Source organism: Glycine soja, chromosome 9 (genome assembly GCF_004193775.1).
Source record: "Glycine soja cultivar W05 chromosome 9, ASM419377v2, whole genome shotgun sequence".
NCBI lineage: Eukaryota > Viridiplantae > Streptophyta > Magnoliopsida > Fabales > Fabaceae > Glycine > Glycine soja.
In genome coordinates, this window is record NC_041010.1 from 47,501,427 (window position 1) to 47,525,584 (window position 24,158).

At 31.5% G+C, this 24,158-nt stretch overlaps 1 protein-coding gene and 2 pseudogenes across 1 annotated transcript; 1 reads left to right on the top strand and 2 right to left on the bottom strand.

The window, feature by feature from the left end:
• Positions 1–151: 151 nt before the first annotated feature.
• LOC114425555 (E3 ubiquitin-protein ligase RNF4-like) lies at positions 152–4,795 on the top strand. The gene is made up of 6 exons (XM_028392499.1): positions 152–294; positions 406–642; positions 801–867; positions 2,450–2,535; positions 3,552–3,793; positions 4,457–4,795. Exons 2-5 carry the CDS (start codon positions 415–417, stop codon positions 3,789–3,791), a joined length of 621 nt encoding a protein of 206 aa, XP_028248300.1. The 5' UTR covers positions 152–294; positions 406–414; the 3' UTR covers positions 3,792–3,793; positions 4,457–4,795.
• Positions 4,796–11,066: 6,271 nt separating this feature from the next.
• LOC114425840 lies at positions 11,067–18,320 on the bottom strand (annotated as a pseudogene).
• A 904-nt stretch (positions 18,321–19,224) lies between these two features.
• Positions 19,225–22,204, bottom strand: LOC114368570 (annotated as a pseudogene).
• Between the last annotated feature and the right edge of the window lie 1,954 nt (positions 22,205–24,158).

The following is a 24,158-nucleotide window of genomic DNA, read 5'->3' on the forward strand; positions in this document are numbered from 1 at the left end:
TAAATAAAAAAGCAATAAATAGGAATGAGTAAATATTTAAAAAATATACAAGTATTTTCAAGAAGACTTTTTCATTCATTGAAGAGCAGAGTGGTCCAACGTCACACGCGTGTTTCTCACGAACACAAAGTGCCACGTCATGGCCATCCGTTCGTTCATGTTTGGGTCACAACAACGAGACACTCCGCATCCATTTTCTTTCCCTCTCTTCTTCTTCCTTCTCCTCTCCTCTCTCTCTCTATATATATCTCTCTTCACTCTCCACAATCCCACACCCAAGCCCCTCTCTCCGAAGTACGTTTCTCCTTTCTCCTTTCATTCACCTTTTCGAATTCTCCGTTATGCGTCACCATTTGCATTAGAATCTCTCTCACCTTTCTATGCTTTCTGTTTTTAATTTTCCAGGTTGGGAACATGAGTTGGCGGTCGGTGAGGGGAAGCCGTAAGAGGAAGATGGATTTCGAACTGGACCTCAACCGTGATCCGCCGCTGGTTCGAGAAGAGGAGGAGGAGGAGGAGGAGGGGGGGCCCTCAAGGCATCAGCAGCACCACCACCACCAACAAGAACCTCAAACTCCCATTGTCGATGTCGACGCCATTGACGACGATGTTGTTGAAAGCTCGCCTAGGTCTTTCGCTCAGGTAATTCAATTTCATTCAACTTCTTCAATTCATTTGATTGTAATTTTGTTTTTGTTTTTTAAAATTGTAGTTCTTGTTGCCTACTGAAAATTAAAATCGTTTTCTTTTTTACTGGGAAGTACTAATGTGCTCTGTTTGATTCTGTTTTTTTTTTTTAGGCTAAGAGCAATGCTGATGAGAGGAGGAGAGTTCGCAGGAGGACGACTATTGTTGATTTGGACTCAGGTACCATTTCATTACAATTTTAATCCACAACAATGTTTTTTTTAGTTGTTGTTGGTGCTGCTTTTTACTCTGTTTTTTTTTTCGTGTGTGTGTGTGATTCTGTGTGGATGTTGCTATTTTGATGAGTTTGAATGGCTTGGCTTCCATTTCATTACAAAATTCACATGGTATGTGGTGGTCTACTATTTGTGGCATCACTCTGTTGTTTTGATGAGCAAAATTGTGTTTTTGAAGAAGAAAACTGTTTTTAAGTTTGAGTTGGCTTGATAAACCAGTAGATTGTCCCGATCTGGGGGTCTTGCCTCATCAAGGAAGTAATTAGCCTTAATTGAATTCACTTTTTATTTCGTCACAGGGTCAGTTTGGAATTTATATAACTAGTTTTCTGCCATTGAAAGCAAAACATTGTTGTGATGAAATATTTTGTGTGAATTTATTTTTGAAATGAATCTGAATTTTCAGATTATTGATAATTCTTAAACCCATGTGGATGTGGGTAGCTTGATGAGCTTGAATGAGTTCCATTTCATTACAAAACAATCATAGATTTTGGTGGTCTACTACTCATTATAGTACACTCCACTTTTTCTTCAATGTGTTGTTCTGGTGAGCAAAATTGTGTTTTTGAAAGCAGAGAACTGGTTTTTGGTTGAGTTGGCATTTTAACCAGTGGATTGCATTTGCCCCTGGCTTGGCCTTGCCTCATTGAAGAAGTAATTAATCCTTCTTCTTATTTAAACTGGCTGTTTAATTTGTCACGGGGTCAGTTCAGAAAATAAGTAACTAGTTTTCTGCATTCAAAGTTAAACATTTTCTCTTTTGGCTTTGAAATTGAAGTTCTTGTTGATCCTTTTGTTTTTGGGGATATTCTTGTTCCAGGAAAGATGAGTTAGGTTTTCTTTTACACGGTTTTTAGTTCCCTATTCTCATTTTGAATTTTAAAGTGAAGGGGATTGTATGGTACAATTCATGTTCATAACAATTTAAATAAAAATGTTCCATAAACTACATATATATACATGTGTGTGTGTGATTGGCAAAAGTTTGTTATAGTTGAACCTGGTATTTATCCAATGAAGGCTTCTTGTTGAATTGAGGACAATGAATGATTCAATAATTTATGTTTGTTTTAAGTTCATTTGTCTTAAGTTCATAACTAAATTTTATGTGTGAGGCATGGAGGCCTGAGCTAATCCTAAAACTAACACAGAAGCCGGTTGGGAGCATCAACTTTCATTATGTGACCTGGTTGGCTTGCTGTGAATGGATTGCAAGATGCTCTTTTACTTTCATGAATGTTCTGTGTCATAGATGATGACTGGGAACACTGCATCTCCATTTGAAACATTTTGTGCATTGCATCTCTGAACATGCTGCTTTTTTACTTTCAGGATCAGTGATATTATTTTTCATAGATGTCCATTCTGGCTTATTTAGATCAGGCAAAGTAAAGGAAGCCATATTTATGGCCTCCAAACAGGGAAGAAATGCATTAGGAAACATATAAATGAAGTTATCTATTTCTGATATATTCTTAGTATTATTGTGGTGGTTGAACATCTCTCATTCATGATTATTGCAGAAGATGGGACCAGAGGAGTTCCTCAAAACCAAACAATCATCAATGGCGATCTTTATGTAAATTTGGCCAACAACAGCAGTTCTGCGGTAATAAAATCCCCCAAACCAAACTTTTCCTTTGTTTTGCTATAGATATTCAAATAGATACCAGATGGGAATTATATTATTAATGATGTGGAGTTGAGAATGCTGTGATTGAGGACAATATGATGGAATTTTGCATTAGATGGTCTGGTTATGTCATGTGATTTAAAAACCATAAAAGCCCCTGTTTATATATTTATTACTACACATTAATACCCTGTTTAGCCTTGATCTTTAAGCATCTAGGGATTCAACTTTTATTTTAAATAATTTTGGTTAGAAGAGACAATGACACATACAGTTTAGCCTTGTTGAGATTGTTATATCACAATCTCTAGTTAAGGTTACTGTGACTTATTGCATAGTTGTATATGTAATTGCTTCTGTGGCCGATTAATTTCCCTGTTTTACATCTTTTGGTGATCCCAAAGAACTTGACAATACTAGATAGGGAATGGGGAAATCCAACCTGCATCACCCATCTTGGGGGGTCTCAGGCTTACCTCTTAAGCCTAAGCTGCAGATAAAAGATTTTATGATTGGTTGGTTGGTTGGTTCATTGAAAACTTTTTTACTTGTACATAATGCAAAGTCTGCATCTTGAGATTTCTACATGGTTTCATAATTTTTTTTTTGTAGTACAGCATTTCATACTTTCAATATAATTATGACTTTATGGTTTTTGTTAAAATATAACTGGATTTTGTACATCCTTATGATGTTTTATAAGACCCTCAGGATCAAAATATGCCATTCCTTTTACAATTCCCTCACTTTAATCTTAATGGCTTTGTTTTTGTTTCATTCTCTTTTCTGCTGCATTGCTTGAAATCCACAAATTTTTTTTGTAATTTATCAATTTAAGGTGCATCCTAGTAAATATCTATATCTAGCTTATTTTAGAATACAAATTTTATCAGTCATTGATGTTTTGCCACTGCATCAAACATATAAAGAACTTGCAGTTGATTGCAGACATTTGCTTGAGTTCAAATTGCTGACACTTTTTCCTTTTGCAGAGTGAAAATGCTAAGAAGACACCTGAACCTCCCAAGGAGCCTGAAGCTCCTAAGGAGCCTGTTTTTAATTGCCCAATATGTATGTCCCCTTTGGTTGAAGAAATGTCAACAAGGTGTGGTCATATTTTTTGCAAGAATTGCATCAGGGCTGCTATATCTGCACAGGCTAAATGCCCTACCTGTAGAAAAAAGGTTACAAAGAACTCACTAATAAGGGTGTTTCTTCCTGCAACTAGTTAAAGGTATGACCAAAGTTACTGAATATTTGCTAAGTTAGCTGCAGTGTTTTCATGTCATTGTGACTTTGTAGATTTAAATTGTAATGAAGACTACTACTACAAAAGCTTGCCATTATTTTCCAGTTAACTTTTGGTTCATCCGGTAGGGTATTTTTCTTTGGGAGTGTGTGAAATTTAACCAATATAGGGATTTAAATAGGATATAGGGTATGCAAAATATTTTCAGATGCTGTTAGATAGAGGGTCCGTTTGTTTAAGCTTAGTTTAAAAAAAGAAAGATGTTTTTTTTAATAAAAGTAGTTCTCTGTTTTTTTTTGTGTTTGTCTAAGCTGTTTTTTCTTTTTTTTAAAAAGTGGTTTTCAGCTTTTCCTAATAAACAAATTCTATCTGCTTAAAAAAATACTTTTTTAAAAAATGCTTTTTTTTAAATTGTTTTTTTCAAGTTTAAACAAATTGACCCAGAGTACATAGGATTTATGGGAAGTGACAGGTGAAAGTATAAGGTGGTATATGCAAAGAAGCAGGGGTTTATTTTTCATTATAATTTTGAAATGAATATGCATGCTTCTGTTAGGGTCAGGAAATACCTTCCAAATACTGTTTCATTAAAAGAAATTGAATAGATTCATTAGTCTGTACCCTAAGTGGTTTTTTGTCATTCAACAGGATCTCTATCCAATCATTAATTGAGGAGAATCAGGATTTAGGAATGTGAGAAGAAGCTTCATTGTACTCTGCAGAATGCTGAGTGGCTCTGTTGTTGCTGACATGTTTGTTGTAGCGGATGCTTATTTATTTTCAAGGAGCTGTTTCTCCTCATTAATTTGTCATGTAATACATAGGGATGCTCTGTTTTTTATTTAAATTGTTCATAAACCTCAGTTTTTTTTACTTTTTATATTTATTGGTCAAAGAATAATCTTATAAACAATTTATGAATGTGTAGTTTTTTTTTTTTTGTCATAATATCAATATGAAATATCCATTAGCTGATAACATTCCTTTACTTTATTGTTAGTGGAGCCGAGTTGCCACAATGTATGAGCTATTGAGCGTAGCATGATTAGTTTGGTTTCAACTTATATTTGTTTGTTTGATAAAATGCTCTTTTCTGGTCAACTTGTTGCAAATATTTTGTTGGGTATCTTTCTATCCATAGAAAAAAAGGGTTTTTATCATTTAATGGATATTTAAAAAAAAAACAAGTCTTGATTTTTCACTTTTTGCCCCTACACATTCCTTGTACTTTCTGTACCAAAGACACATCTATCATTTCATTTAATCAAATTTTCTTTCTTTCTAAAACATTTCAAAATACCGTGGACGATTATCATTACTCATTACACAAAGTATTTTCACTTCTATTCTCTTTTCTGGGTATACAATAGTTGAGTGTTGAACATTTTCTTCAATATATTCAGGGTACAAACGAGCTTTTTTTCCTAGGATCCTGAAAATAACGTCTCCAATTTCAGCCTTATAAATAGAAAAAGAAAATGTAATTAGAACGAGAAATCTTCAATTTCACCTTTATAACGTGATTATAATCTTTTTCTTACCAAAATCATATTGGTTTGATTTAGAGCGAGTTGGAATTTTTTAAGCTAAGTTTTAAGTTTGAACATTGTAGATACATAAATATGATTGAGATGAAAAATTATATTAAAGATGGTCAACTAAGATTTTTGGGAGATTAATCATAAAAAAATTAGTAAAATTTATACCTATAATATGGTTGACAAAATAATTTTTGTCTTCTCTTAACATTGTTCATCTATTCAGTTATTCTCGTCCCTTTTTTATCTCTCTTATTTAATAAGATGTATATACTCAAATTGGGAGTGCAAATATCATTTAAGAAAATGTTAATATAAATACTTGATATTTAATTTAAAAATCTAAAACTAAGGTTTTATTAGAAAAAATTATTGTTTTTTTTGTCCCTTTTTACCTCTCCCGTACTAATAAGATGTATATAATTAAAATAGGTATTACAATATCTTTCAAGAAAATGTTAACAAATTCTTAACATTAATTTTGAAAATCTAAAACTAAGGTTTTATTAGAAAAAATATTTATTATGTTTTTTTTCCCTTTTTATCTCTCCGGTACTAATAAGATGTATACAGTTAAAATGGGTGTTAATATTTTTAAGGAAATGTTAACATAAATTGTTAACATTGATAAATCCGTAACATTGATTTTAAAAATCTAAAACTAAGGATTTATTAGAAAAAATTGCTATATTTTTGGTGTATCTTTTTTTTCTCTCTCCCTTATTTACTAAGATGTACACAGTGGAAATGGGTGTTACAATATCTTTTAAGATAATGTTAACACAAATTCTTAACATTGATTTTAAACATATAAAACTATCAAGGTTTAATATTTATTATAATTTTGTGTTTTTAATGTAGTAAATGTTTTCTTTTCAATGGATTTTTTACTCAGTTGGATTGATATTAACAATATCGTTTTTTTAAATTATATTTAATTGAGGGAATAAAAAAGATTTATGCAGAGATGAACTAGGCCTAGCTACTTAAATTCATATTGAACCTGTATGAAACGTCAACATAATTAGAATTAAGTTGATATATTTCCATGCAGATAAATTTATGCACTTCAGTGTTAGAAACCAAGAATTAAGAGTGGGAAATAAAAGACCAAACTTTATTGAATAGGATAAAAAGAATAAAAAATAGGAGAACACTCTCTCCTCCAACATTTTTTTTCCTTCATAGAGTTAATTAAAACTCAATCTACAAATGATAATCCAAAATAAATCACCCCTTTTCCTTTACATCCTCCTATTTATTTAACTCGTGAACCCCCTAACTAACTAATTAATATCTTAATTATTTTAACTAACTTCCCCTTCTCTGTTTTTACTCTGTTTCTACACATTAATTTGCCATGTAATACATAAAGATGCTCTGTTTTTTTAACAACAATGTTCATAAACCTCGGTTTTTTTCTTCCTCCTTTTATATTTATTGGTGTAAGGATATAATCTTATAAGGAATTCATGAATATGTACTTTAGTGACAGCATTCCTTTACTTTATTGTTAGTGGAACCGAGGTGCCAGTATAAATAGCTATATAACATTTTCATGTGTTTCGCAGTGCCATTTCAATGTAGCATGATGCCATTTTTCTAATTTCTGAACAGAAAAAATTCAAGTATGACAGATGTTAGTGTGTGGAGGGAGGGCACGTGATCATGGAATTTCCAGTGGAGGCCACAATGGTTCCTTTGGGAAAGAACCATGGTACTGTTAATTCATCTGAACAGTTTTGTTGAAGAGCATTGTCATTTCAAGGACTTATGGAAGGAGTTTTCGACTCTGACACACCTTGATACTTGTTCGACATTTCTTATTAGGTGTTTGATTTAAAAATTATTTTTGTTAGCTTGAACATTTAAATTATCATTTTTACACAATTAATACACTTGAAAAAACATAAAATGTTAATTTAAAAAATGATTATACCATCAATTTAGATATGTTACTCACTTCATTTAATTAGAAATTTTCTATTTTTATGTATGGAGTATTCTCATATATTGTATTTTAGACCTTAGTGGTGTCAAAATGTGGGTTTGCATGTTATGTCCGCTTCATAGATAAGGAGCAGAAATCTTTATGGAAGATCACTTGGTTCGCTGTCATACATATGGTGGTTGTGGCAGCATCGAAACGCAATTGTCTTCAAGAAAATGAAACTATTGGTGGTATGATTGATCTATGGCACCAGTGTTGTGTTTGAAAGGCTTCAAGTGATCACCTCGAGCTGGTTATTTCTCAGTGTATGTGCATTATTGGCATGCATTTCTTTTGGGGAGGGGTAGAATGTTACTGTTATATATGCTCATTTTGTGTGAGACTAATTTACATGATTTTAAATTGTGCTTGCGACTACTGTGCATCGTGGCGTGAAACTAACAAAGATTTTATATGTTTGCAGTGAATGTAAAAAAGAATTTTATAATTATTGACATAACTTTTATCTATAACATAACTATTCATTTATTTTAAGATTTGGTGTCTCCTAACATCCCATAAAATCAAACTCATTTGACAATTAGAAGAATAAAATCTAAATTTAATTTAATTTTGATAGAAGAAAAAGTGTAATAGAACAGTATTAAGGCTAAGTTGCGGTTTCACTGTGGTTATGTTGCGATTGTGCTATTTTAAAACCATGTTAGAGTTATGTCGGGAAGTTTCCATTTCAGGGGCCCTTCTCTTGGTAACTGAGTGCTCTTTTGTTCAGTGTTCCTCGGTACTCCCTTTTTATCATTTCATTTCTTTTGGTTGACAAAAAATAAAAAAGGATTAGTGTGATTTTAAATTATATTTATTTAATTTGTTTGATAAAATGTTTTATTGTTATCTTGTTTCAAATATTTGTCCAGTCTCTTTCTTTTGAGAAATTATTAGGTGCTTTTAGATTAGATTAAAAACTTAAATATGTGCCACATGATTCATGATTTCGATCCATTTTTACATAACACATAATCAAGTATTGTTAATTAATCTCTTAGATTAAAAATTTAAATATGTGTCACATAAAGATGAGTTATCATAATAGACAAATAATAGTCCATAATTACCTAATAAAATTAGATATTGATTCTATTTGGAATCATTTTATGGATATTTGTTAAGCCTAGTCTAATTCTTCACACCTATTTTTTGTTTGACACATTCCTTATACTTCATTCTTTTTTCCATTCTCTCTTTTTCATCATGCCATCTATTTTCTTTGTTGAATTCATCATGTCATCTATTATACACAAAAAATAATCAATATATGTTTACTTTCTCTTTTATCTCATTTTACTTTTATTCTTTTATTATTCTTTTTCTATCACATTACTTATTACATCTATTATTTTGTCTCTTCAATCTCTCTTTTTTTCTTTCTTCATATATTTCTCTTTTTTTTCTTCAAAATTGGGCTGAGTGATTATCATTATTTGTTACATAAAGTATTTTCTCTCCTATTTTTTTGGGTATATAACAGTTGACTTTTGAACATTTTCTTTGGGTTAAAATATTTTTTTGTCTTTATAAAATATGAAAATTTCAAATTTACCCCTACAAATTTTTTTGTTTATTTTTCGTCTTCCTAAAATTATAATGTGTTAAATTTTTGTTTAGAGCAAGGTTCAAATAAATCCAAACCTAGGTGTAACAATTTGTGGCGATTATAAGTCTTAGGGTTAAAAATCGCCACAAATTGAAAAAAAAATCATCACAAATTGTAGAAACATGGCCACAAATTACATTTTTTAAAATTCTCACATAGGTTTAGATTTATCCAAACCTTGCTTTGGACCAAAATTTGACACATTATAATTTTGCAATGACGAAAAATGAATAAAATTTTTTGTAGGGACAAAATCTAAATTATTCTTATTTTATAAGGACAAAAAATATATTTTAACTTTTTCTTTAATAGATTCAGGGTTAAAACATGCTTTATTTCTAGGGTCTTGATATTAAGTACCCACCTCAGAACCAAACTCAATAATCAACTACATTGACTAATATTTGTTTTTTTATATTTTAAATATGGGTCTTGCTAATCAGTGTCCTTAAACACTGATTAAGGAATTAAAAGAGAAAATATTTTATTTGAAATCATACGGGAGCATATTTTAAAATATAGAAGAACACATTTAGTTGCCTTCCAATAAAATTCTTTTCTCTTTTACTTCTTTAACCAATGCACTAAGATTTTCCTTTAAATATAGTATAGGTTTTTTCATAAAACAAAATTATTACAGCTATGGAAGGTCATGAATGCTTGTATCTTCCCGATTACTAAACATTTCTTTTACAACTTTTAAATAGTCATATCTTATTTCTTTTCACTCAATTCTCTTTCATTTTTGTTACACTTTCAATTATTTTTTCCATCAACATTACTGGCTTGACAAATATGGACTCAAATGTCTCAAGTTTAAGGCTTATAAATAGAAAAAAATATGATTGAGATAAGAGACTTCACAAATCTAGATATTTCACACTTACAAACATGATTATTAAAAAAATTCTTATTTCTATCAAAATTATGTTGGTTTAAGTGAAACTGAGTTCAAACTTCTTAAGCAAAACTTTAAGTTTTAGCATTATAAATAGATAAAATGTGATTGGGAGAAAATATTATATTAAAGGTGGTTAACTAGATTTTTTGGAGAAGATTAGCCACAAACAAAATTGGTAAATGCCTTATATCTATAACATCATGATAACAAAGAGAAATTCTATTTTCTCATCACGTTATTCTTCATATTATTTTTTCTATTCTCTTTTTATCTTTCTCTCGTTTAACAGATGTATATAGTTAATTTGGGTGTCAAAATATCATTTATGAAAATGTTAATATAACTCCTTAACATTGATTTTAAAAATATCCAAACTAAGGTTTTATTAGAATTTATTTATTTATTTTTGGTGCCAAAATATCATTTAAGAAAATGTTAATATAACTCTTTAACATTGATTTTAAAAATATCCAAACTAGGATTTTATTAGATTTTTTTTATATTTTATGTCCTTTTTCATGTCTCCTGTATTTAATAAGATGTTCACAATTGAAATGAGTGTTAGAATATATTTTATGAAAATGATATCATAAATCCTTAACATTTGACTAGTACCACATGTATTTAGAATACATGTTAGCCAAGCATTGAGTTGCATGTGTGTCCATCTGAATGAATATGAATTGTATAAATGTGGTTTGAATGAATGCTATGTATCCAAGTGTGTGTTTCTACTTGACCTTCATTTTCATACTCGTTAACACATAGTGAAATGTATCTCACTCTCTTTTCTTTGTTGTGCTTTACGTTTGTGTTAAATGAAACTTTGCAGGTGAGGTTAAGCTAGATCATGGAAATAATGCAAGAGGAGAGGCATAGGGTTCGTTATGAGTATTTTTACTTTATGTTTTGTTTTATGGGTTATAAGTTCTGATAAAAATTTAAAAACCCAATTTATATAAAAATATATATGAATCATCTTGACAAACTTATTGATGACATAGCAAGTTAATAAATTATTAATATTGTTATTGTATCATTAGTTAACCTTGTTACTTGATACTAAGCACGGAAACAAAACACAAAAATGAATCCTTTCAAAACTAAAACAAAAAATTAAAGGACTAAAATAAAAAACACCATATTTTATAAGGACTAAAAAGTTAGTTAAGCCTAAAAAAATAAGATAAAAAAACTAATATCAAACATCCAATATATTACTAGTCGAAATCAACTCATGAATCATATTCTCAATAGGTTTATACACAAGCACACTATTACCAGCACTGCACAAAAAATACAAATATTGTTTTTAATACATTAGCTATGCTCCTAGGTTTTAAATTGCCTGCACAATGCATTTCTATAATAAAGTGAGACCTTCAGACGTATAAAGCTCAGAAGCCTGAAGTTTATTAAAATTTGGAAGTACTAACACAGTGATAAATCCTTCTCTATTCACAGAAACACCTCTAAAGCTAGAGGACCGAAGTCACCCCCAAAAATTATAGAACACAACCTAATTGATTTTGGTCAGAAACACAAAGTTGAACGTGCCCCTAAAATTTCCCATACCATATTCAGGGCAATCCTAAACACAATTGGAAACTAATCCATCAGCCAACACAAAAGAGACTGGCACTCCTGACACCTCTTGTCAACAATTTATGCTAGTCCACAAGTATATACACGTTGAAGTGATCTTTTTCTGAAAAAATTCCAATCGTACTTTGATACAAATTGTCAAAACGTGCCAAAGTAATTGACTACAAAACACGACTGTTTCATTTGATGTGTCTCTTTCGAGTAACACGGAAGGTTGGCAAAAATCTCGTTACAGAATATTGAAGACCAAAAAATGTAACAAGATTTTGGCAATCTTTCTTTTCTTCTTCATTATCTGTTTGTGAACTCAAGTGACTCAAATAAGTTTTCCCCTGGTATATATAGGAGAGCTGCTGCCATAAAAGAATGCTCAAACCTATCTGCAACGACACACTTGCAATGAAAAGATAAGCAAGAATGAGTCCCCTGGAGGAAAGAAGCAGGGCAGATCTCAGGAATGCAACAACGATTTCATTTATGATTCTCCATGCCAGTTCGCTGCTACTAACCCCGTTTATGTGCCCAAGGGAGTATTTCAACGGTGGCCATGTACGCAAGCCTGCATATGCTGACATGATAGAGACATAGATTGTACTCAACACTGCAGAAATGAGGAAGGCAATGAAGCTTCGGTGATTAGCTGAACCAACACAGTTCCCAATCTGCCAAAGAATTATATGACCAAACTAGCATTAAGACAAAGGAAGTTTGAAATGCTAATACACCATTATACCACCAACAAAGCATCCATTCTAACACAGTTGATAGGTAATGATTACTAATGAGCAAGAACACTCCAAAATGAGTCATCTTCATGCCTGACATGTCAAACAATTGCGTTAAATTAGACACCACACAACATTTCAAATATGAATGGTTAATGATGTTTTTAGTACTTGAAAAATTTCCAAATTTGGGTTTTTGTCCCTGACTTTTAAAACATTAGCTTTTGTCCCTATATTTTTTGAAATATGGATACACAAACTTTGGTTCTTGTATAGGAGAAAAAAGTGTTTAACTTTAGGGAATAAAGTTTGAGTATTTTTAAAAATAAAGAGATGAAAACTATAGGTTTTAAAAGTCAAGGACAAAAACCAAAGTTTGAAATTTTTTGATGGACTAGAAACCATTAACCCTAACAAGAAATTTTAACTTTTGTCCATTTCAGTGCTTGTATCAGTTTGTAATGTTTCTAAACCAATTTATCAAACATCGTTCTATCGAATATATGAGAAAAGGAGAAAGGGTATTCTATGTAAAAACACCTAAAAGTTAGTGCGTTTAATGTTACTGACCCTATTGAAATATATAAATTATACATGAAAAGATTGATGTTTCCTTTCCAAACTGAAAAATCAGTGACCAAAAGTTCTCCAAAAGGATCCCAACTTAACAGAAAATGACTTGAGGCTTCACCCACACAGAGGAAACTATAAGTACGAACATTGTAATATTATGTTTGTAACAGTAAATGAAAACTAAAGATATATTGGAAACTCCAGTCCATGAACGCATTTCATGACAATATAAAGTAGTTATAAAAGAAATACAGGAATAACCACTTAAATAGACGGAACTGCGCAGAATTTGATAGGGACTTGGGTATTATAGGGTTCCTAAGTCACACATCGAGTAGTATGGGATGCTCGGTAGAGTATTAAGTGCTTGGTTCTCTCCCCTTAACAGCTAGCTTTTAAGGAGGGCTCTCCAGGTGCTTACGTGCTTATAAATTGGTATCAGATCTGGTTGTCAATGTTTCAGAAAGGCTACCTATAAAGGATTCTGACCGATGTAAGGTTCTAACGATGAGGAAGTTGAGTGACGTGTCACTGAGTGAAGTGTCATAGAGTGTGAGTTGTCAAGTCATTGTCTCTCATGGACAGTGCTATGATAGAGACTTGGGTAGTATGGGGTGCCTAAGTCTCACATTAAGTAGAATGGGATGCTCAGTGGAGGGTTTAAGTGTTTGGTTCTCCCTCCTTAACAACTAGCTTCTAGGAGAAGGCTCCCCAAGTGCTTAGGTGCTTATCAGAATTATTCAGTCATAATTCTCCCATGCCCTTAACAATTAAATTCTTCCTTAATAAAGCATTCCAAAATTGTTAGAAGGTCTGTTGGCTCTTATTAGGAATTGGTTCAGCAATGCAGAAAAAGAGGACACATTGCAAAGAACAAGACTGTTATTTTTTCAAGAATGTATGGATTACAGAGAAAGAATTGTTTTAGGAACTTTGAGGGACCAAAATCCTCCCACCCACTTATTTTCAATTTCCCGATATCCCTATTTGGCCATTGACTCTCCCTTTTATACTATTTGTACAACAAATTCCCATATTTAACTGCCTGTAACTAACTTTGTTACTCTCTAACTAACTCAGGTGGCTTTATTCCCTTGACCCTTATTTCTTCTCTCATAAACCTTCTTAATAGGAAGGCACAACTCTCCAAAAATGAAACAAGTCTCTCAATAAGCTTAAAATTGGATTTTGGGCCTAACTCAACCTTACAAATCCGACTTGTAATGTGAGGGCTACCTCCCACTTATATACACTACTTTGGTCTTATCACTAGTTAATGTGGGACTAAACTATCACCCTTGAGGCTGCAAATAAGGCAACCCCCAAAGAAGCCGCAACTAAGGCGGGCTAGGGAGCACTGCAATTAAGGCGACTTTCCAACAAAAGTTTCGGTCTTAAATCAAGGCAGCCCCCAAAGAAGAAACAACAATAAAATTGGCTGGAGGTAGGCTCCCTCACAGGATGAAAATGGCAGCACAAAATAAAAGATAGCACCCCTCATTGAGATCAGACCATTCCTCCCTTGGCATAAACCCACTATTCTACTTCAATACTTTTCTCATGCCCCCTCTCTTGGTTCCCACCTCCCAAATACTCCTCACAAAACTGAGATTCATACTGAAGTATACAGCAAAAACTTGATATGCATACAATATACCTAACAATCTATTGTAAAAACTTGTACAGTTAAAGATGGTGAGCATTAATTACTATATAAACCAAAAATTAAAGTGAAGATCGCAACAATGAAATTGATATTTCAATAATTAGAAGATGATGGCAAGTGAAAACTTACAAATGGGCAATGATGATCCATGTCCAGAACACATTTTCTACAAGAACGACAATGATGAGCTCTAGGTGACTTTGGCTTTGAGCAGTAGTGACAGTATGTATAATTTTCAAGGTCATCTTTCCCTACAGCAGGGTAGCTTCCCCATAATATATTTGGTGGAGTGCCAGCACATCTAAATGCTGCAAAGCTGAAAAAGGAAATGGTGGCTATGGACAAGATTGCTGTAACGATTGAGTGAAAAACTCCACAAAGAATACTGATAGAAAAGACAACAGGATAAACTGTCCACACCCCACCAACTGCACAAAAAAACATGTATAAGAAAATAATAAAATAATGCAGTCTATTTTTGGAAGAGGTGATGGATATTAAGGATTATTAGACATCACAATAAAACATTTAATTAAGAAACAATGATAATAGGATGATCTTTTATAGTTTGACATTCATAGAGAGAAAAACAGAAAATCATAAGCCAAAGAACAAATTCTTAAGCACTACAAGATCCTGATGAGCACCAACTACAACTGAAACTATAAATATCAAATCCAAGCCCTCTTTGCATAGCCAATCCAAACTCTAAATAAAATAATGTAATGAAATCATCTTTTCAGATCATCAAGGGCATCTAGTCAACATTGCAAATTAGTGAGTAGATTTGAAGATCAAGAATTAGAATTATAGGATATAGTCTCTACACACCCAAGAAGACTAGATCCATAATCAAAGGTGTTCAGAGTTTACGGATTTAGTAATAAATTCCAAACAAGATTTCTCTCCAAATTCTCAGGGCAGCAAAATAATCTATTTTGTGAGTACTGTAAGATTTCCTACATATTATTCTTGCCTATTCTAAAAGCTGATTTGATTAGACAAAGCACAGAGATTGTTATTTATATAGAGCAAAAATATAGAGGCCTGAATTCCATCTGATAAAGTAATAAATGAAAAAAGAAAAAGCTTCCTTGACTTACAAGAAAACCATCGAATATATAGGAACATTTTTCTTTTCCTTTGTTCAAACAAGAAGTGGAATTCCTAATGAGTAACCACTCAAGTGCCTAATTTTTCTAAATTAAAGATAATTATAAAAAGAATTCATTTCTTCTGATTTTTTCACATACTTTTAATAGAAGGCAATATTTTATTGGAAAGATAAAGAGGCAGACATAATATGATGGCAGAGGAATGCCAAAGCTTTTAGCATATATTTTGTAATTGCATATTGTGTGGGATAGTGTGATTTTGTTGGCTTCTTTAAAGTACTGGCCCAATTTTTATTTAAGAAGGGTTTCAATAGTAGAGATGTAAAAAGGTTAGTTAAATTTGTTTCTGATGTGTCTTTCTTGTATGCTCTGGATTTTCTGAATTATTTTTGTTTTTTTTCTTTTAAATTTTTCTTATCTCATACTCTAAACCTTCTGATCACATATTTACAATAAAGTCGGCTAAACTACTATGACCAAAGCACTGTACAGTAGTAATGGAAGAATTGTACAACATCAATTATCAATTTGAAATTTGCATGTCTCAAACAAACTTCTGACACTAGACAGATGTTTGATAAAATAATATATTGTCAAGAAGAGAAAAACACGGAAAAGGAGGGGAAATTTGAATAACACCTAGACTCCTAAGGAAAATATAAGCAAGTCTGGTCATAAACAATGACAACAAATAAAAGCAGAAACAGCAGGAACAACAGAGACTTACATATTACAAAAAACATAAATACGAGGACAACAGAAACAAAGCATCGATCACGGACTACTCTCCACCTGATGCACTTCTGGTCCCGTTTCATTTTGTTCTGATCTGTAATGGCCCCACACCAGCCACATTTGAAAGCAGATGCACATGATGGAAGCAAAACACGCAGTCCACAACCCCAGCATGTTGTCTCATAATTCTCGGTAACCTCAGTTACAAATTGCTCCTATATGTGACTTACATGAGCAACCAAGGAAGCTACAAAATTTTCAAACTGTAGAGAGAAAAAAAAAAGGCAAGAAATAACAGCCATGAAGTCATCTATTTACTAAATGACTGAGACTGAGAAATCAAAAGGGCAAAGTAATATTGACACCCAAAATCTTATGATTTCCAAAGAAGTTAGAAACTCCATTTACAAGTACAAGAAACAAAAAAAGTAAGTATACTTATTCCTTTTCCCTATGTTAAAGATTCACATTTTCTTTCTGATAAATAATAATTAATGCATTAGGGAGATCCAACCTAACTGCTAAAGGAACTACCTATACATAAGCAAACTCAAATCCCCATAGTTTCATATATTTTCTTCACATGTGCATCTAATTGCAGTGTGCTCTTTATTTGGGGGCGGAGGGTTTGATTATAAGCATGCAACATTATTTGAAATTAAAGGGTTAAATTCAATCTGCCAATTTGCCTCTATACTGACTTAGGGAACTTCTAAGAAAAAATGAGATAGTTTTGTTGGGATGTGTGAAGTTGTCATAACATGCCCTTGCCTTTTTGGTATGAAAGAAAATGGACAATGTGTTTTTCTTTCACCTTTTTCTACGGAAATAACGGCCTTTTCTTAAAAGCTATCTCACACAGCTGCCAAAAGAACAATAGGTTTTCTTTTCCCCTAAATAAGCTAATTGAAACACACAAGGTGTTATACATAAGATCGATATTTCTTTCAATTTAACATTTTGTCATTTCATAGCCAAGGATCCATTATATGTCCTGCAAAGTTGCACATGTTTGTGTAGCAGAAAACTTGGAATGGAAAAAAGAAAAAGAACACCTTCCACTGGTTTTATACAACAAAAACATGGTTTGGTGTAAAGTCAATATGAACTCATTCTGGCCTCTCCTTCCCAAATATGTAAGTTAGCCAAAATCATTTTCCACCCTCTACCAACATTAAAGAACTGAAAACCTAACCTTTCTATACAATCCCACTTTCACCCTGTTATAAGCTCCCTATTCTTCACCTTCTCTAACAACCCTATCCAACGACATTTCATTTCACAAAAAAGGCAATAAACTAACTTCTTGTTCCATGCTTCAAAGGGGCAATTTCCTATTGATCCTGTCCCGTTCCTTTTCTTCATATTCCAAAATCTTTCTCACTCAAAAATTAAAAAAGGGTATTGGAGAGTAAAACAACCAGATTGCCTCCTAACAAACTGATTTTGTCACAGATCAATTTAACACTACAGTTGCAAAAACATATCATAGAGATAAAATAACACAACTTCCACTAAAATAATTGCAAATCAAATCAACATAATAATTTTTTTTTCTTTCTTTCTTCCCATCCAAAATATTATTACATGATACACACTCCAAGAGATAAAACGCAAGCCACTATCTATGTAAAAAGAAAGAAATGAAATCAACAAAATAACATAGCATCGATTCGGGGCTTTAGTTAGAACACTCAGACTCGGATATAACGGAAATAACGGTATGACTTGACAATTGATCCAAAAAGCGATAATAATCGACAAAATAACAAAGTAAAAGAAAAAAAAACAATCCAAATAAATAAATAAAGAGAAAAGGATCGAAATAAGAAAAGGGATATCTGGAACCAACCTGGGTAGAAGAAGAAGAAGAATCCATAACAGTGTAAGAATTGGAAGCTGAGTAAGACCTCAAACTTGAACAGGGAGTTTGCAATTTTGTACTTTCGTTTCGATTAATCGCACGCACGTGATGATGATGCATTTCAAACCAATGCGGTTCGGTTCAAAACCGTTCTCACACTAACGACACTAGGCACGGCTCAAGCGGGTCCACCCCCACTGTAACCATTCATGATTCCATATATGATTTGTATATAATTTTTTTTTCTTAAATAGATTTATTTTTATAATTTAATGTTTTTTTTTAAAAAATCCTTATAAAATATGTATGTTTTATTTTCTCGTTTTCAAAAAGTTTTAGATAATAAATAATAAAAAAATTGCAAGAAAAAAATATTTAAATCATTTTTTATAGTAAAGTTTTTCGATTTGCATCGTATGAAGATTTGTTTAAATAGTGCAAATTAGACCCAATATATTTTGATTATAGATTTGACTTATATTTCAAATCTAGTTTAATCCAAATTTTAATATTATATATATATATATATATATATATATATATATATAACTTTTTATATAAGAGAAATACCAGTGATAATCTTTCTAATCCATTCTTTATAATATATTTTCTCTTATTGGTTAGACTTTGTTGGAAAAAAAAATTATATTGATCTTACACTTTACTTAATAAATTTTATTTGAAATTTTATAGTTTTTAATAAATTTGAACCAATAATAAAATATATGTTAAAAAAATGTATTTGAGAGTATGTTTCTAACATTTTTTTATAAAAATAATCTTATATGATAATACAAATTCTTAACTTAATAGATAATATTTCATATAAAATTATAGAATACTTACGTATTTATATTATTTATTTAGAAATATATATTGTAATATATATTTTAATTGTTGTTATAAAATTTTAATTTTATAATTTAATTATACATAATATTAATATTTTGGGGGATATAGACCAGAAACATCTTCTGCAGATGAAATTTTCTCAGTGGAATAAAATTACTATAGACCATAAAGTTTTCAAAACTCAAGACTACTCCTTAAATTGTATAACAAAAGTTAAAACACACAATATTTGAACTTCAAACGAACATCATCTTCCATGAAAGCAGATTCAATGACCACCACTCAAGAAGGTGTCAACCTTCTTATTCATAGCTCTAGACAAGAACTTCATGCAAATTGGTGGATTGGGTCCAGCAAGAGACAGTATAGCAGCAGGAACACTCCACAATGAATCACCACAGATAAGTCCAGATGCTAAAGCAGGACCATAATCTTTTGCTTTCTGTTTTTTCTTTTTCTCCCATAAAAACAGAATCAAGCTCCCAATGCACATGTCAATAGAAAAGTACCCACCAAGATAGAATGGGATGGTCAAGGCCATGGGGTTTGGAACAAACCTATGTAACCTATACTTGGTCTCATAACGTTCCAACAAATCGCGCACTATGTTAATACACACAGCCAAGAAAAAGAAAATGATAGCTAGTTCAAGACAATGTTTGGGTCACCAAGTGTGTAAGCCTTGTGGAAGAACCAAAACATCAAATGTGAAACAAGACAACCGGTGGCTGTGCCTAAAACTTGGCTCACAAACATGGACCTGGGAGATCCAAGAGTGAGATACCCGGTTTTGAAGTCTTGCATCAAATCAGAAGCTGTGGATACAATGCCCATCATGACACCACATGATGCAAGGCCAGCAATGATGCCTCCATGCTCAAGGCCTACCCATGAACTGAATATAATGATTGCAAGTTTGCCATAGTTTGATGCCGAAGACCCATCAGTGAGGCCACATCCATAGGCATTGCAAAAGGCCAGAATAGGAGCAATGAGGTAAGTGATTAGTACATGATACCATTTCTGTTGAGGAAAGATGCGCGACACAGTTATGATGGAAATAACTGCAAGAACACTGTAGCCAATGATAGCAACCCAAGAGGGAATCTCATCTTTCAAGAAATACTCAGTGCAACGTTGAGCATCAAAATCTTCACTTGAGTTTTGGTCAGCATCTTCAGGGTCTACCGTTGATGACCCTCTTTTCTTTAGGTATTGGGTGGTGAGACTATAGGCAACTCGTATTAGCATGATGATCCAATGGTAAAGAACGTCACCAAGAATCATGGCAATTGCAATGAAGACCTGTTCATGGATATTCTTATAATTAGTACTCCAAAATTTGAAATATTGTAAACTAATTTTAGTTTAAATTATGAACATAGCATGTCACTAAGTGGATGTGCATACCCTATATCCTTGGATGCCACTTAGACTGCCAGAAGGTAGATCTGCGCTATACCAGATTCCTTTCTTGTGCTCAATCAATGGCCATAGAATACCCCATGAAAATATAGCTCCAAGAAGCAAAGATGCATTTATTAAGTATGGGCAAATCATTCCAACTCCAACATAGGTAGATGAGAAATCAAAGTAGAACCTGTAAAAATATTTTAGCCAGATTATTGTCTTCATCAATTGAATACTATACAATCAGAGAGACAAAGAGTTTTGGGAAATATAGATAGTAAGTTTCTTTACTGCTAGCGAAAAGATTTTCATGCTATCAATCAGAAATCACCTTAAGTATGAATTTTAATATAATTATAACAAAAGTCATCAATTTATGACATTTATATTCTAATTAAATTCATATGGTAAATTCATATTTTGTCAAATGAAAAATTCAATAATCTTATTCTAGTTATATTCCAATCAAATGACAATCTTAAATAACAGAAAAAAAGATGCATTTCGATGTAAGATGTATATGCATACCTTTTACTGTAGGCTTGGAGACCAAATGTGGGAAAAGTGATGAACCCACAATCATCTCCTGCAGTGAAAAACCACTGGAAAAAAACCAAAAGCAAAGCTGCCACAAAAGCTTTTAAAGAGCAAAGCAATTTGTTTTCTGTTTACAAAAGAATAATAAGGTTAAGTTTATCACCAGTTTACAGAAACACTTTGTTGTGGTGTAAATGAATTACTATTCCAATCTGTTTCTGCAAATTGCATTAATACTTACTTTGCTAGCTTTGCTCCTTTTGGTGTGTAAGCTATTGATGAGGAGAGCCGTGGCAGTTCCACTCGGGTATGATAGTTTGTATTTCAGAATCATCACCTGTGACATGCCAATTGAAATTTTAAGTTCAATAATCTGCAATCAAATTTACATGAATGAAGGTGCAGTTACAGAATTATGTTCTAGCTAGTTTGTTTCTACCAACCTTTCTCAGAGGCACAATGGGGAAGAGGCCCACAAAGCTAACAAAAAAGAGAAAACCAAACATCCAACCAAGTGAAATGGTCTTTGTATTGATTGGTGTGTTCCCCCCCCATCAACTTGAGAAGCAATGTATGGGCTCATGCCAAGTAGATAACTTCCCATGCCACCTATTCACAAGACACAGATTGGATTTTTTGTAACAAATGAAACATATGAATACTATGTACAACAGAAACTCAACAACTTAGTATTCATCAAAACTTGGGGAAAATAGAAAGAGGAGCAATACACTTTCTAACCCATTCCTTTTAACACTTTTTTTTATTGGTCGAAATTTTTATTAAAAATTATAAAATCAAGATACAAAGTTATTAAATAAGAGGTAGATTCACTAAAGTTTATAAATTTGAACCAATAATAATAGAGTATGTTGTTAGCCTTTCTCAAATTAAAATTTAAGGTGAGATCTTTAAGACAAATAGACACTGGTTAAGGAACTAAACTAAAAGAAAAAAGATTTTTATTAAGATGCATAAAATTGTATTGTATGACAGTGTTTTCTTGACGAGTGAAGGGTTGTTTGAGAAGGCCACAATTGTTGAGGAGTGTAGTGTAGGCCTTGATCACTGCAAACCCCAACAACCCTGCAGCTACATTGAAGGATGGTATGATCCCTGTGGTGAAGTTTAGTTTGCACACAATGAAGATGAAAACTACACTTAGGACAAAGCTTGTTACCACTGATCTCACTGTTATTTGTTCTGTCCATGGTGGCACCCTTGTTTTCCTAAATGCCTCTTCACCCTTCAGCTTGTTACCCTCTTCTTCCATGTCTATGACCGATCCAACTCCCACCAAAAACTACAATTCAATTAATTTTCACAGGACAACTCTTACTCTCACCTCAAGACAACCCACTTATCGTATAGCTCAACTAAAAGCACTTCATATATAGGGATTTACAGAATAGAAAAAGATTTAATTTTGAAATCTCTAATAAAAGATATAGAAGATACCAGATTAAAAAGTGACCTTTCTCATATATTTTCAAAACCTATCTATATAAAGAGTTTTGAATGACAGAAAAAGATTTGATTTTCAAATTCTGCAAGAAGTTTATCTCTGTTATTATTGCTCCATTCTCCGAACTCTTTCCCTCGAACATCTTTTCTCATTTGAGTTCTCTCTCCTCCTTAAAGGGTAAAACTCACACACACTATGTGCATCTAAACTTACAATTTTTTCTAAAATTTTATCAAATTTTATAATTACCCAGTTACTTCTTCATCTAATATCTCTATAACAACCTTGCTAACTGATTTATCTAATGCTACCTTTTTTTCTTCTTCTTCTAAACAGTTCTTTTATCAATTTATGTAAGTCTTATTTTTAACTCTAAGATTTCTCTCTTTCATCAATAATTTCAAATCCATATTTCAATTTAATTTGTAAAATTAATACCAAAAATATTTATCGGGCTGTAGCCCTGACCTTCATAAAAAAAATTCTTTTTAGAATAATATACTTAACTACGAGATATTCTGTTATTGATATTAAAATTTATAAAAAAAAGTCATAATATTTCAAAAATTGTTAAAAGATTTATTTTTTAGTAAAAAAAATAAAATGTAACTTTTATATATATATATATATATATATATATATATATATATATATATATATATATATATATATATATATGCTGATATGTGCGATGCACGAGCCTTCTATTATATTTTAAAATTATAAAGTTGTTACTTTAACGTATGTTTAAGAGTTATAAAATATAAAATTTAAAGTAATGATAACAAATAATTAATCTAAGTCTTATAAAGTTTTTTTTTAAAATTCTAATCTTTTTTATACATACTATGGTTTGTGATTAAATAATAATATTAAATTATATTAACATGTTCTATTTTTTCATAAATTATAATATATATTATTAATTCCTTAATTTTTATTTAATTGATGATTATAAACCAAATGATTAAGAATAAGTGATCAATATGTTAAAATTAAGGTTGAATTGTTTAGATGATATCGAATTTAATTCTTAATAAAAATAATTATTAATTAAACTTTATTAATTTTCTTATTCAATGCTAAATTAATCAAGGTTCATTTTTCTTACTTTTAATCATTTTTTTAATTTAAATTTATTTGTATTGGTTGATTTCTTTTACTTACTCAATCTTCTCTCAGGTTCTCATCATAATTTCTTTTAATGCTTTCAAATTTTTTTCTTTATTATTATTATTATTATTATTATTATTTATGTCAATATTCTCTAATTATGATATGTTACATACTATGAACCTTATTTACATAGTTAAATAATTTTTTTCTTAATTATTTTTTTACATCAATATTGTTAATTTTTTTACACTGTACTGTTGTTCAAAGGTTTTAGTCTCGCTATTTACTGTCTTATCTTTCTCAGTCACACATATTAATAGAATGCTCATATTTATCTATATTGCGCCACATTTTTATTCACATAAGACAACATTCAATACTTGATAATCAATATATAACATAACTCATAATTCAAAAAATGGAATAAAATTTATATAAAGAAATTATAGATAACCATGTGAAACAAAAAAGATCATGTATCTTCAAAAAGTTGAAAGGTGTTAATACTTATTAAATAAAAAATTAAATGCATGATAAAACAACAAAAAATAAATAATAAGTCCCATATGTTAAAGATATGTTTAGAGAAAAAAAAATCAAAATACCTAAATTTGCATACTAAGGAATGCATTGGTATATATAACAC